The following is a 15,573-nucleotide window of genomic DNA, read 5'->3' as shown; positions in this document are numbered from 1 at the left end:
GGGATGTCAGAGAGGATGCAGAAGAGCACCAAGACATTGTAGAGGGTTCCAAGCCAGGAGTGGAGAGGCCAGGCAGAATGGAGAGATTGCAGGAGGATTGGCCGGATGAACAGCTGACTGAGCAAGGAAAAGGAGAGGTGCAGCTGCAGCTGGAGAGCTCAGAGGCCCAGGTGGGGGGGGGGGAGGATAGGAGAAGGTGTGCAGCTATAACTGGCCAGCAGGGATGAGAAAAAATTACCTCCTCCACTTGATCCATGAATATACAGTGCGGAGACAAGGCAGGCACAATGGAAGTCAGGAAGGCTACTCATAAGGCGGCAGCCTTGCCCAACCAGCGGCTATTTAGCTCAGCACGTGGAATAAAGCAAAGCTGACAACAACTCATCTCCTTCTTGCTACACATTTGTTCAATTGTTATGATTCTTAATGAGGATTTAGATCTTGACTCTGCTGCCAGATTTGAACTCTGCTTCTCAGACTTGGGACTTTGCTTCTGGAAACTTGGACTTGGATTTTGACTTTGGTGATTTGTGTTCAGACTGTGGAATCGTTTTGACTTTGAACTTGGGAAGGGGGGATTTTTTTTCAGTGTAACTTCAGTCACTAAGCAAAAGATTGTAAGTTGAAGACAACCTGTTCACCAAACTAAATGTTCTTCATATTCCTATTTTCAATGTTTATATATTATTTAATACAGAACATAGTTTTTCTTTCACTCTCAAACATTGGACAGTGTCAAGCTGAAAGAAGAAAGCATAAAGGAAAAGAAAAAACAGCTGATCAAAGATATCACATATCACACCAAGGCAATCCTTGGTATATTATCTTTCTGTCATATAGCTTTTGGTTTCTTAGATTATTTCACACTGAAAGCTCCCTGTCCTTTCCCATATTGGAGATATGGAATTGATTCAGGATGTCAGGTTAAATATCTGTATAGTCAAACCCTGAACCAGTGAGCGCAACAGCTGAACAAATTACATTTTCACTGTATAACAACAGGAATAGGGATTTTATTAGGAAGACTTAACAGATGCAAACAAATCAAATAGATAGCTGCAGAACTAACTCAACTCGGATTTCACAGGATGTCGGCACCAATCTGGATCTCTTTCATTCCTGACTACTACTGTTAGTCTTGGCAGATGACAGCATCTCTTAGCAGGAGAGGGTGCAGCTTTATGTCTTCGGTTCCTTAACTGCCAGAGAATTGCTGACAAAAGCTGCTCTTTTAACAGGATCCATGCATTCCCAAACCAGCACGTCAGTGAATATTATATATTCATTTTTAATTCCCAACATGAAAATATTTAACATTTATATTTTTTTAAAAAAAATATTTTTTAAAGAATCTCTTCTCTCTAAACCTAACCAACATGAGGACCCAGATTGTTGGGGGCAATAAGTTGATTTTGTATATAATATACAAAAGGATGAAGACTATTGCTTGACATAGTGTAAGCCGCCCTGAGTCTTCGGAGAAGGGCGGGATATAAATGTAAATTAAAAAAAAAAACATTGTAATTATCGCTGCCTATATCCTGGTTTAGCAACTTTTTAAACCAGTAAGGAAGCAGAGTTTGGATTGAAAGGAAGGAAGCAAAATAGAACATTTGGTATAAAAGGCATCAAACTGTATTTAAAGGAGGTTAATCATGCAGTCAAGAAGAACTGGAGCATGGTATGGATTCTGGAAAGTGGTTTCATTTTTAAAAAACATTCATTCTATTATTTCACTTTCTTAGAAGCAGAACAGAAGCTTGCTTACTGATCAGTACTAAATCCTCTGGAGCATTAAAACAGCCACTTCCGAATACTCTTCTGATTAACCCTAAGAGACATCTCATGTTAAGAGATGCCTATGTCTTAATACCGGTATCTAGTTAGCAGAGAGAAGAGCAACCAGAGAAACTGAAAAAGACATCTAGCTAATTTGCAGACCACATAGGTAATCAACTCAAACTTGTTTGGGGAAATGTGTCAGCGAAGCAGCAACATCTCAGAGAAAACCATGGTGATGAGTGGGCCAGCATGAGTAATTCACACTAAGAGACAACCTGTTCCTGAAAATCAAATAAATACTACAGTTTATTTACATTTATTTATTTATTTATTTATTTATTTAATATTCTTATTTATTTATTTATTTATTTATTTATTTATCCATCCATCCATCCATCCATCCATCCATCCATCCATCCATCCATCCTACCTGTTCATGAATGCTCAAGACAACTAATAATCAAATCATCATGAAAATAAATATTAATTAACTTTCTTAAAATGAGTATATTCTGAAATGTAAATAAAAATTAATATCATTAAAAATTATAAATTATAATGTCAAATGATGCATCCACTGGAATATATATATCACACACACATAAAAAGATATCAAAATATACTCCACCTCAGCTTATTGTCAATCAATCTTTTAAAATATCTGGTGTTTTGCAAAAATAATTTCAATTGCCTAAGATTAATTAATAGTAACATATTAAATTAAAACCATATCTTAGTACTTGGGACAGATGTACTGGCTATGTCTCAAATTCTAATCTACTAATATGATAGAAAAAGTTTGGAAATTCCTAAGCCTATAGTTGTTTTTGAACTGCAAATGAAACATTTTACATTAATCTCTTTCTATGTCTTTATATCTATCCTATCTATCCTAACAGTTACTTTTAGAATATTTTGATATATAGATAGATAGATAGATAGATAGATAGATAGATAGATAGATAGATAGATAGATAGATAGATAGATAGACAGACAGACAGACAGACAGACAGACAGACAGACAGACAGACAGATGATAGATAGATAGATAGATAGATAGATAGATAGATAGATAGATAGATAGATAGATAAATATAGATGTGAAAGAGTGATTGGGTTTGAAAATCAGATGGGATATAACTAATGTTTGATCCATGTTCTATATTGTTATCGTATTGATGTAAAGGTACAGTATCTTAATACATAAATATTACACACACACACACACACATACACATATACATATACACATACACACACACACATAATTCATTTTTAAAATAATTTTGTTAAACTTATTAAAGTATAAAATACAAATGAAATTAAAATAGTAGGAAAATGAGAAAGGGAAAAGAGAAGTGTAGGGTAAAGGGAGAGGGAAGAAATAAAAGCACTGACTTTTTTTTAGCACAGTAGAATAAAACAGTAACATTACAATATCAACTTTTTACTTTTACGTACTTAGCCACTTTTATAACAACAAACATGTCTAATCAGCAAAACCCAAAGTCAAAGGTTTATTTTTTTCCCCATCTCAAGCACAAATGAATTCCTTCCTCAAAGTGTGAACCTGATTAAATGTGGAGAACCTTGGACTTAGAATGTATATGTAACAGTTGCTTTAAATTAATACTGTCATGTATTTTATTTAAAAAGAGGCAGTTTCGTGTAGTGGTTAAGGCCCCAGCTGGAAATCAGGAGCTCTAGTCCCGCCTTAGGCAGAATGTAGCTAGGTGTCTTTGGGCCAGTCTCTCTCTCTCTCAACTCTAGGAAGAAGGCAATAGCAAGCCACTTCTGAAAATGTTGCCAAGAAAACTACAGCATCTAGTCCAGCCAGTTGCCAGGAGTCAACACTGATTCAAAGGCACAAAAGGGGGAGAAATGATTTAAAATCCTAATTTGAGGACTGCTATATTTTCTACAGATGAATGGCTTTTTATCAATATCCCAGAAATTTGATCACTATAATTTCATATAGTCAAGATCTAATTTGTGCCTCAGTTTCTCCCTATTCAGAAGCAATGTGGAACTGAGAAAGTCTAAGCACAATTATGAGGAAAAAGCAGCTCGCACAATGCCTTTTATTTGAAAAAGCCTTAGTTCTTTTTTTTATTGCCTCTGGGAATATATTTTAAATAGATGTTTTGCACTTGCGTAAGTTGGCTCAGAACATTCTTCAGAAGAAAAGGCTTATAGAGCACAAAATTGGAACTATTGCTTTCAGGATTTTTTATTCAAACTTCTGTCCTGTGGAAAAATAGTGTTTTCTTTTTAATATCCCACACAATAAAATAATCTACCAGAGCTCCATCTTGTCTACCATAAGAAGGTAAAGGTTCCCCTCACACATACGTGCTAGTCGTTGCCGACTCTAGGGGGCGGTGCTCATCTCCGTTTCAAAGCCGAAGAGCCAGCGCTGTCCGAAGACGTGTCCGTGGTCATGTGGCCGGCGTGACTCAATGCCAAAGATGCAAGGAACGCTGTTACCTTCCCACCAAAGATGGTCCCTATTTTTTCTACTTGCATTTTTACATGCTTTTGAAACTACTAGGTTGGCAGAAACTGGGACAAGTAACGGGAGCTCACCCCGTTACACGGCAGCACTAGGGATTCGAACCGCCGAGCTGCCGACCTTTTGGTCGACAAACTCAATGTCTTAGCCCCTGAGCCACTGCGTTCCCTGTTGTTCTGTTTCCCCCCTACAACACTCCCAACAAAAAGTCAGTCAAAGGCCTTCTGCCAACAGTTTATTTACACTTGGCTGGATTCCTTTTGGCACAGAAATGTTCTGGCCATGTCTCCCCACGTGCCTGCCAAAATCTCTGAAATGGTCTGTTATCGAGATAACTAGAAAATTACAGATAAAGCAAGAGTCACTCACAAATAGATTCTTTCATCCATGAAACAGATTGCCCACGCAAATTTGCAGCTTTGTCCAGCACAAAAAGCCAAGAAGCTCCTCCTCCTGCTTTTATCCCCCCGTGGGTGTCACTCTGTGACTCCTCATTCCCTGGGCCTGCCCCAATGTTTCCTCTGCTGCGCGCGCCGATCACGTCTTCACAGTCTCGCATCGAGCCAAGATTGGTCTTGGGGCTTTGCCAAATCAGAAGAAGGCCCGGGGGAATCAGGCCTTGCCAGCCCCTCCTCCTCCTCCTGGGTCGGTGCCAGGGAGGAAGAGGGCCCAGGGGAAGTAGGCCTTGCCAGCTCCTCCTCCTCACTCTCTGAATCCTCCTCCTCCAGGAGTCCGAGTCCGGGGGCCTGGGTCAAAACACCTGTCTACCATATTCTCTAACAAAGAAGCATTAAGAAAAACCCCAAGGAATGAAAACAAGCTTTGAGGTCATACTTAGATTAACAGCACTAAATTTCATCAAATACAGTTTTGCAAATACTACCAAAGAAATCACTTCACAAGGGTTCTGACATTTTGGATCTTGTGCTTTTCATTTCCTTTTGTTGCCTTTCTGTATCATGAAAGTGTTACAACAAAATTGAGACAATTAATAAAGTGAAAATGCTATGTGGAAAACTCTGTGTCAGTTCAATCAGACTGTACAAGCTCCATTCTCAGTTTGTTGACACTGAAGACAATATAGATTTAAAGGAAGGCTGGTTACTCTAAAGTATAGAGATCAGATGTCAATTTGGTGAAAATAAAAAAACATGAGAAAACTGAGCCTTCACAGAATTTGACTAATACTATATTTTATATTAGTCAAATATATAAATATATTATATTTTGATTCATACAACTTCTCAACTTACGACTGCAATTGTAAATGTTGTACCTTGATGAACGTCTTTTTTTTTTATGTACACTGAGAGCATATGCACCAAGACAAATTCCTTGTGTGTCCAATCACACTTGGCCAATAAAAATTCTATTCTATTCTATTCTATTCAATTGGGACCAGATTTCTGGCTGTATGTTGTTATAATTGTAGCAGTAGCAATAGCACTTATACACCACTTCACAGTGCCTTACAGCCCTCACTAAAGAATTTACAGAGTCAGTATATTGCCCCCAACAAGCTGGGTTCTCATTTTACTGACCTCAGAAGGATGGAAGGCTGAGTCAACCTTGAGCCGGTGAGACTTGATCTGCCAAAGTGCTGGCAGCCAGCAGTCAGTAGAAGTAATCTGCAGTACTGCATTTTAACCACTGCGCTACCATGGCTCATTATAAGTTGAGACACCCATGCGATCAAACCCAATTGTACAGCATTTTTTATAGCAGTCATTAAGTAAATCTGCGGTCATTAAGCAAACGCCATGGTTGTAAGTGCTAACTCATTATTTCAGAAATCAGCAAAAAATGCCAAAAAAATGCCAAATAGCCATAAATCACAGTCATGTGACTGTGGGGCACTGAAACTGGCCATAAAGGTGAGTCAAATGCCAACCACCTGAATTGCAGTCACATGACTGGGGGAACAACAGGACATAAGGCACTTTTTCTGGGCCCCTTGTAATTTTGAACCGTTGTTAAGCAACCAGTCTTACGCCAAGGATTACCTATACTATAGTTCTTTCTGAATGTTATCTCTTGCTACTTCTTCCGTGTATTATGAATAAAAAATATCTGCAACAGAAATTTTCTTTGAGAGGCTTAGAATCCTGGAAGATCAGAAAAGAAATGCCGACTGTTGAAGAATAGATTTTAAAATTGACTGAATTACCAGAGATGGCGAATTTAACTGCTTTAATCAGAGGCAATGGAATGGAATGGAATGGAATGGAATGGAATGGAATGGAATAGAATAGAATAGAATAGAATTTTTTATTGACCAGATGTGATTGGACACACAAGGAATTTGTGTACAAATTACTCAGTGTACATAAAAGAAAAGATACCTTCGTCAAGGTACAATACTTACAACACTTAATGATAGTCATAGGGTACAAATTTAACACTTAATGATACAATACTTTATTGTTGTATCTAAACAACTTTATTAGAGACTAGAAGCCATTTGTGGACTTCCTACATGTTAAATACAATAAACAGATGGTTAACAGAGTGATTTGAGTATTAGTGTAATTTTTAGTCTGACTCTAACCTGTTGACTGGGGTTTTATATATATATATTCTATACATTTATTTGATACTCATTTTCCCCTTTTTTGTACACCAATCTTATTTTCTTTTTCTTTTTTTTGTTATACTGGATGTATGGGCTTTTTTGTTATTCTGTTTTATATTTTATTTCTGTTGATAAAACAAAATAATATTTTTTTAAAAAAATAAGATTTTTTTTTAAAAAGCATGGTAGTTATAACATTATAATTTTATAATAATTAAGACATTAAATCAAAACAAGATACCAAAGAAAAAGCCAAGTAAATATCAAAGCATCTTTTATTCTTATGCATAAGAGATAATGGTGAAAAGGGATCATAAAATGCTCAGAATTTGATAAATAGCAGAAATAAGGAAGTACAGAAAACAGTGGGGATATAGGAAAGGGAACGATCATGAACAAGTTAAAGGTTATGAACTTAAACTTAATATGGGACAATAAAGGAAGGCAGTAAAAATGAACAAAAATATAGATGTAATATGCCTCAATTAAAAAAACTGAACTGAAAGACTTGAAAAGGATCAGATTTAAACTGGGTAGGAAAACTAGAAATGAAAGTATTACTTATTCATCAATAATAATCAGAATGGGAAACAATGGGAGTCTGAATCAATTTATAGCTGAATCAATAAAAAGAGAAAGGATGCATTTAAGGAATGCTGTACTTATCATTCTTGCAACCTTAGAGTACTGTCTAAAGTCAAGAAAAAAAAACAATATGAAGAGGAAACTGAAAAGTTATGTTGACAAATAGGGAATAAAGTAAAGAATTAAATGAAAATGAACAATAATTTAGAGCAAAATCTGATGAGCATCAATTTGACGTCTTCATTAGCCATAAAAAATTGGAAGACCATTCAGAAAACATAGTCATTAATTAAAAAAAAATAGATCCCCCCCAAATATATTTAGTATACCAATAAAAGATGGTTAACGACATGTTGCTTGATGCTTATGTTCAGGACGTACAGCTAATAACGAACTGTGATGTGCCACACAGCTATTTATTAGAAGGAAAACTGGCTGAGACATAATAAAAGCAGAGAGGTGATTTGGTTTCACTGCCCTTATCAACATGAAATAAGCTCAATAACATTGCCTGTCACTTCAAATTTATCATGGATCAATCCCTTAAAACTACTTTGAAGTCTGAAATGCAGGTGCACAGATGGAGAACTCAAAAGAACAAAGTTACCACAATAAACAACTACACTGGAGAAAAACACATGGACTCAAGAACGGAAAGGATTTAAATTCAGAACAAGATCTTCTACAGCCAAAGAAAATTTAATGGCAAGAACAAAGCCTCTTATTTTGTTTTTGTTTTTCAGGAGGTTATTTAAAACTATAGAAAACAAACACTGGGGGCGGGGCAGGATAGAGAACAAAGATGATACAAGAAGAGGCAAGAAGAGGCAAGCTTTATGGATTGTTATTGTAAGATTTTTTTTCTCTAGTATCTTCAACTTCAGAAGCTGCCTCTATTTGGCATTATTTTGAAAGAGACCCACAAGATCTTTGATGCCTGGATGAAAAAGCTTGTCTGGTTTTGCTGCAACTTTTGTAAATGACATAATAATCTATAGCAAAAGGCTGTCTGCCAGAAAATTTCTATTAAGCAGAAGCTGCTTTCCCATAGCATTTATAGTACAGCAATTGAGATGAAGTTTTATATTAGGAAATTCAGGGGGTCAAGAGTTTTTGTGGGTAAAACTAGGTGAGTAAAATTTTACTCCAGAACAAAGCTCAGATCAAACCAAGGTTAATACCAAGACTCTATAGTCAGTGCTCCAAGCTGGAAGGGTCCAAACAGCCACTGAGCTTTCCTATATTTGAAGAGCTAAGACAGAAGTCTTCAAACTTGGCAGCTTTAAGACTTGTGGACCTCAGCTCCCAGAAATCCACAAGTCTTAAAACTGCCAAGTTTAGGGACCCCTGAGCTAAGAAGTCATTCTGGTTTGGCTTGGGTTCTTCTGTCATGGTCTTCTTGGTTCTTTAAACAGAGAACCAGAGAAAGAAAAACAGAACCCAGGTAAGATTCCAAGCAGTTGTAGCTCTGGGAGGGCAGATCCATATTCCAAAGTAATTGAAGAACAAAACCTACAACTATACACCCATAGGTAAAGGGACAATTAAGTATTTATTACACTTATATATTGCACAATCAGGATTGGTTTATAATAAAAAGTAAGCTGTTAAGTATTAAATTGTCTCAATATATAAAAATGAAACCCATAAAAATATAGAAATAATAGAAGTAAAAACAAGTAATGAAAAAAAAAACAATAGTGCCAACCCTTATTTAACCATAGCAATGTTAATTTTGAAAGGTCCTTTGGAAAAGTGTCATTTTAATAGCTTTTTGAAAAAGATGAGGGAGATGCCAACTGAGCTCAGAGAGTGGGAAAGTCCCATGAAGTAGAACCTGCATTCTATATATACGGGGAATATTAAGCATCTCTCATCAGAGCAAATGCATAGGATGGGCTGCTTTCACCTGAAAATACTTGAGAGCCAACACAGGTGCACATACTGTTACATGAAACAGTTCTGATTTGCCAGATGAAAGGCTGATATATTTGCTACTAACTATAAAGATAAGCTCATGTAAAGTATATTGCAATAGTTTGTATAATGGCTGATGTACCAAACATGACAGAAAGCAAAATAGGACCTAGACCAGTATACTTGTCCTATCCAAGTCTCAAGAAAGATCATTCACCACTGTTTCCATCCTACGTCCAGATGTGAATCCTGAAAGACAGTTATTGAGACAATCCGCTTCCTCCAGGGTACTCTGTAATTGAAGCCCAACACCTGGTCAAGAACTTTCTCTAAAATGAGAACTGGATGACAGTTGTCTTATATAGCTAGATCCAAAGAAGAAATGTTCAAAACAAGCTGCACCACTGTCTCCTTTAAGGTGTCAGGTATGATCCTCCTCTCTTACTGACAGTTTCCTGGATGTAGCCTCTCACCCTTCCCAATCACCCCAAAGAATCCAGACAGACATATTCAAGCCACAAGTGGCACAGAGAGCACTTGAACAAAATGAAGTGAATCTCAGATGACAATTTATAACAAGGAACAATTCACCACTTCAGACACCACCCATAGAGTGTCAAGCCTTTTTTCCAAAATATAAAGCACTGTGCATATACATCTGGTTTATATATTCCCAGAATTATTCTTTCTTCAGGCTCTCTCTCTTCCAATCAGTGAAGTACAGTTGAGCTTTCTCAAGAGAAGACATGAGTCCTAGGTACACAAGGTTACATTTTCCTATTGAAGAGACCTTGCCTAAGGCAAGGTAGAAAAAATGACCTCGATAGAGATATACGAGTTCCATTACCAAGGTGATGAGAAAAAAAACATATCTTAAATCCATAAAGGGCACATAGGTTCATAAGCAGCTCAGACAAATAGATCTCTAATTCACAAGAGTATAAGAAAAAAGAGGGTACAGCTATCAAATTCTGTTATCATAGCCAATCTCAATAAAAACAGTGTGGGAGGTTGACATGTCACTTTTTCTCCAGCTCAATTTCTGCACCTGTATTAGGCATATTATTAACCCTACAATTTGTTACCAGGTAAACATTTTCCTGCTTGAGCAGAAGGTTGGACTACAAGACTTCCAAAGTTCCTTACAACTCTGTTATTCTGTTAAAAGCAATATACAAGCCCCCATATGTTATTGTAATATAGGATAAGACATGGCCATTCCAGCTGATTTACTTTTTCTTTATAAGAAATCACTGAAGCATAGCTCTAAAATGCTTAAATAAACTGGTAGCAGTAATGCAGAACCAAGTTAAAGGGAAAATACCTAACCAATTAACAACATTGATAATCTGAATGTTATTAAAGGCTTCAGAATTTAATTGGGCTTTTTTAAAACTAGACATTCATAGTATGATACCGTTTGTAACATGCCCTCATCATTAAAATGGACTATATCCTCCTCCCCACCGCTCACATTTCCTCTTAAACAGTCTTCTTCAGCTTGCTATCTTTCAGCTAGGTACATTGGACAATAGTGCCACTAGACTTAAAAGACCATGCTGGTTGCAAATTCCATGAACTGAAGTTCAAAACATCTGGAGAGCACCAGTAAAAGAAGGGTGCTTCTAAGCACGTATAACAACTAATTTGTTCCAGGTTTTTTGGTGTTGGACTACAATTCGTGTTATTCCCAGTCACCACAGAGTATAAAATTGAGTCACATTTGGGATAGAGCTCAAATCCTTCCTTCTTGCAAAACAAAAAATATTCTCTTAAACGTGGTTCTAAGTGTTAAATTTGTGCATTAAGCTTCCATGCACACTTGTATGAATGTCAAAACAAACCTGCAGAACACAGTTCACAGTGATTTACTAAGACGTAGTGCTTTGCAAGAAAGGTGGGCAAGTATACAATAAAAGCAGGTCAATTCTGAAATTTACACTCATTTTATTTATTTATTTGTTATAAATGTGTTTTTTTTTGTCTTTAAGCCAGAAAATTTATCAAGGGAGCTTTTGGGAATTCTGAACATTTTAAAAAAATGTTATATCGAAGAAATTTTTGACAACTGATGCTTCAGGTAAACTTGATTCTTTTTTTCAAAAATTCCAAATGGTTTAGCAGATTAATTGGTCATAAAATTCATTTGTTATTACAAATGTCACCAAAAATAAGAGACTTAAATATAGGAATGCCCACTGCCCAGCAATGCCAGTAAGAGAGATGGATTGTCTAACTATGACTACAATCAATTAAGAGTATTTTGAAATAGTAAAATAAAAAAACTTTGATAAAAAGTGATTTGAATCCGGATAATGAAACCTGCAGTTCATATGAATTGAAATTTGTCTCATCAGCACACTAATCAGTTGTCAGACTAACAAAATAAACCCACTGCGTCCTACTCCATTTACAGTAGTTAATACCAATTTGAGTGAGTGTTTTGTGTTTTACTTCAATCATAATAGTGTGTTTGAAGTGAGATCACTGTCTGAAGTGGGACTGAGAAGCAGCCAACTCAGAGCATAAATAGCCTTTCTCAATCTGGTGTCTTTACAACATGTTGAGACAATCACCAAGATTATCAACCAGTTTAGTCCACTTCTGGAGAACATCACACACTGGGAAATGCTAATCCCAAAACTTGAAAGCAGGACTGTAATGGCACTCTGTATTTATCCATCCACAGGCAAAGCCAACTCAAATACAAGAAACTGTAATTTCCCATCTCTTCTTTAAACCTGATGATAAAGTTAGAGATCCAAAAGAGACAGATAAGCAGAAATAAAAACATTAAAGACCAACCTTCAGGACGCTGGATGCAGGTATGCTGGTTATCACTCAGGAAAAAGCCTTCACGGCAATGGCACTCATAGCTTCCCATCATGTTGACACAAGTTTGTTGGCAGCCACCATTCCCCTCTGCGCACTCATCCACATCTATTTGGGAACCAAGGAGAGAATGAAAAGGCTGAAACTTACTATTATTAAATAGTAAGAGTCTGAAGCTTGCTATTTTTTAAAAAAGATAATACAAAAGAGTAAAAACACACCAAATAAAAATAAATTTAAAAAAAGAACAAAACATTCCTTTTAAAAAGCCAAGACAATAAAATGTCTTACAAGGCTAGCAAAATCATTTTTGACTATCTAAAACTCAGAAGGGAAGAAATGCAATAGTTATTTTAAAACAATTGGGATATAAATCCTGTAATAAATTATAATGAATAAACATGAAGAAGAAATGCTACAGAAAAGACCTTGTCACATACAGTATATCTAATTACTTAGCATGTTATGATGTTGGAACATACAGCAGGACCTAATAAAATCTGCTGGTTCCCGGCAACTTCATACACAAAGTGTTCTTTTGAATATCCTACCTGCAAACTGTTTTAAAGCTTTCTAGCTCAAACCCAGCTACTTGCATTGGATTGAAAAACAAATCTAAAATTAGTGCAGATGGATCAAGTATATGCCATATTTTACATCACCCTTTCAATTCAACGATATATAAAGCCAGTCTCTGACATTCCATATTATTTCTTCCACCTTCTGATAAGATTTATTTTTAATGAAATGCAGGATAGATCTGTTTAGACTGGGTTAAGTTCTTACCAATTTGCTTAAAATGACAAAAAAAAAGTGGTATGTTGCTATTTTTAGCATTAACAAACAAGTATTTGTGCAATTAAGCTTCCTTATAAGCATGCAAATGACACTTTGGCATAGAGAAGGGCATTGCTGAAACACATCATGTGGAAATGTTGTTCTAATTTTATTTTCTAATTGTCAAATAACATGTGTTTCCTGTCCTAAAGGGTATTAGAACAGACATTCCACATGATGTGTTTTACAATTGCATTTTCTCAGCATCTTTAGTGAAAATGGTTAGCATTGGATAAAGTTAAGTCTATTTGATCTGGACTGTAGAAATCCAAATCCTGATGACTACAATATACCAACAATGACTTTTCTTTTCCATTTGCTACTATTTAGTGGTTTTTCCAGACTTTTGCAAACTAAAACTAGGAGTCAAAGAATAAAATATTTTTTTTCTCAATAAAGCAAGATTGGATGATTATGACTTCAAAGAGACTGTTGATTATCATCTTCCAACAATGCCATAAAGCATAGGGAGGAATGCAAGGAATTATGTTTCAGCAAACTCTCCAAGATTTGGAGAACACAATATGCACATTCCAGTACTGTTATTTTGGTTGATGGCTTCAGTACCCCATCATAACTGAATTCTCAGAAAATTTTAAGCTCATCAACAGGGTGGGTTCATACAACTATTAAGTCACAAACTAGCAAACTGCATGATGAATAACCCTATCTACCATTAAGCCAGACTAGCCTGAGTCAGGAACATCCCCTAGGTTGCAGCAGTATCGGATGACTTCATTACCTAATGCAGATTCACCAAACTTAAAACAAATCTAGCCAATCAACTTCTTAAGTCTAACTACAGCTAAATATACCATATAGCAATGGAGACTCTCTAACTAACGCCTAACTCTACTGATTTGATTCCTAATGTTCAATCTATTCAAGAGAATATCAGAGTTCTAGTTCACTTCTCTAAATATCTGATTTCCAGCCTTGTCTCATACTCGGACTTTGCTCAAAAGTCAATATTTGTATATACTCAACTTCACCAGTAGGCAGGGGTGGGATTCAGAATTTTAGCAACTGGTTCTCTGCCCGGTTGCTGAGTGGGCGTGGCCATGGTGGCTTACTCGGCCTCTTGCACCATGGGAGGGGGGAGCTTTTCTCCCTCCCCAGACTACGGAAACTTTCCTTGAGCCTCTGGGATGGTGAAAATAGCCTCTCCCAGGTTCCAGAGGCCCTCCGGAGCCTGGAAACGGGCATTTTCAAACTTCCAGTACTTCCGGTAGATCCATTTTTTCCCCTCCCAGAGCCTCCATGCGGGCCCTGCACTTACCTGGCATCCAAAACTGGCTGTGTAGACTCCTGGGAGGGGTGGGACGGGTTGGGCAGGGTCAACCAGTCCTTGCAACAACCGGTTTGGTGAATCATATTAAAATTAACATCTGGTTCACCCAAACCGTTCCGAACCGGCTGAATCCCATCCCTGCCAACAGGTAGATGGAAGCTCTTTCAATGTAAAATGAGGAGACAATGTAAATGGATAGGTTCTGTCTTTATCAGTTCTGCTGAATATTCTCAGATGAGTCAGATTCAATATAGGCAACAGATAGTAAATAGTAATCAGTATTATTTAGCAGCAGATAGCAAAATTGCCAGGAACAAAATCAGTATAATTATTTTCAAATAAGCAATGAAAATACTCTCGTAACTGAAAAAGAGAGGATGTAAGTCAGGCTTCACACTGACATTTTAAAACTATTTGTTAAGATCCAATCAGATGAACATAGTTTCTCTAAGTGGACAGTTAACATGAACAAGAATTCCTTCAGAAACAGCATAACAAACAGCAACATTCTACAGTACTGTTTAGAATCCAACCACCTAAAGTATTCTAGTTGGATTTGATTTTTGATGGAAAGAGATTATATATTTCTGTGCAAGAAGTTAGACATAAACAGAAATTTTAATATCTTGTTTTAAAAAAACTTTCCAATTCTTTCTGGTTTTATGTCCCCAAAACTCAACAGATGTTTTGTTGTTTGGAACAATGAAAATTCCATACAGAATTCATTAATAATAATAAAAAACCCTCACTCTCCCCTCCACTTTTTTGAGATCTGGTCCTCCAATTTTTATTAATAAATGAAAGCTATAAATAAGAGTAACTCTTAACAACAGTTGAACAACAATCTGAATGAAAAATGTAGATAATCCATAACAAAAATAGTTTCACAGTAAGTTTAATATCCAATGATAAAATTCATTTAAATTACCACTAAGGCCAGCAGACTAGAATGTTAGCGGCCTCAATCTTCTCCTAGAAACCCTTGTAGGATGAAATGTCCATCTGCGTTCAATTCCAAGTGGGGAGAAACACACTAGAAACATGGAGACTGCTTGGAAGGATGGTTTAATGGTGAACAGGTCCACATGGGTAGCTGACCACATGGAGGAGACACACACACACACACACACACACACACACACACACACACACACACACAGATCTTGACATTTTTGGGTCTTTTCCCGTGTAAGTTTGAGAGTATCTTGGTGACATTTCGACGAGGTCTCACTCATCATCTTCAG

General features: G+C 36.6%; 1 protein-coding gene across 8 annotated transcripts in view; it reads right to left on the bottom strand.

Annotated features, from left to right (window-relative positions):
- Positions 1-15,573, bottom strand: part of SCUBE3 (signal peptide, CUB domain and EGF like domain containing 3) — a 130,730-nt gene that overhangs the window by 68,066 nt on the left and 47,091 nt on the right. For all 8 annotated transcript variants that reach the window (XM_058176180.1, XM_058176174.1, XM_058176175.1 and 5 more), the window contains one exon: positions 12,175-12,309. In XM_058176180.1, the coding sequence (XP_058032163.1) occupies positions 12,175-12,309 (135 nt within the window). The remainder of the gene's footprint in view (positions 1-12,174; positions 12,310-15,573) is intronic.

This window comes from Ahaetulla prasina, chromosome 3, assembly GCF_028640845.1.
Source record: "Ahaetulla prasina isolate Xishuangbanna chromosome 3, ASM2864084v1, whole genome shotgun sequence".
NCBI lineage: Eukaryota > Metazoa > Chordata > Lepidosauria > Squamata > Colubridae > Ahaetulla > Ahaetulla prasina.
This window is presented reverse-complemented; position numbering and strand designations above follow the sequence as displayed.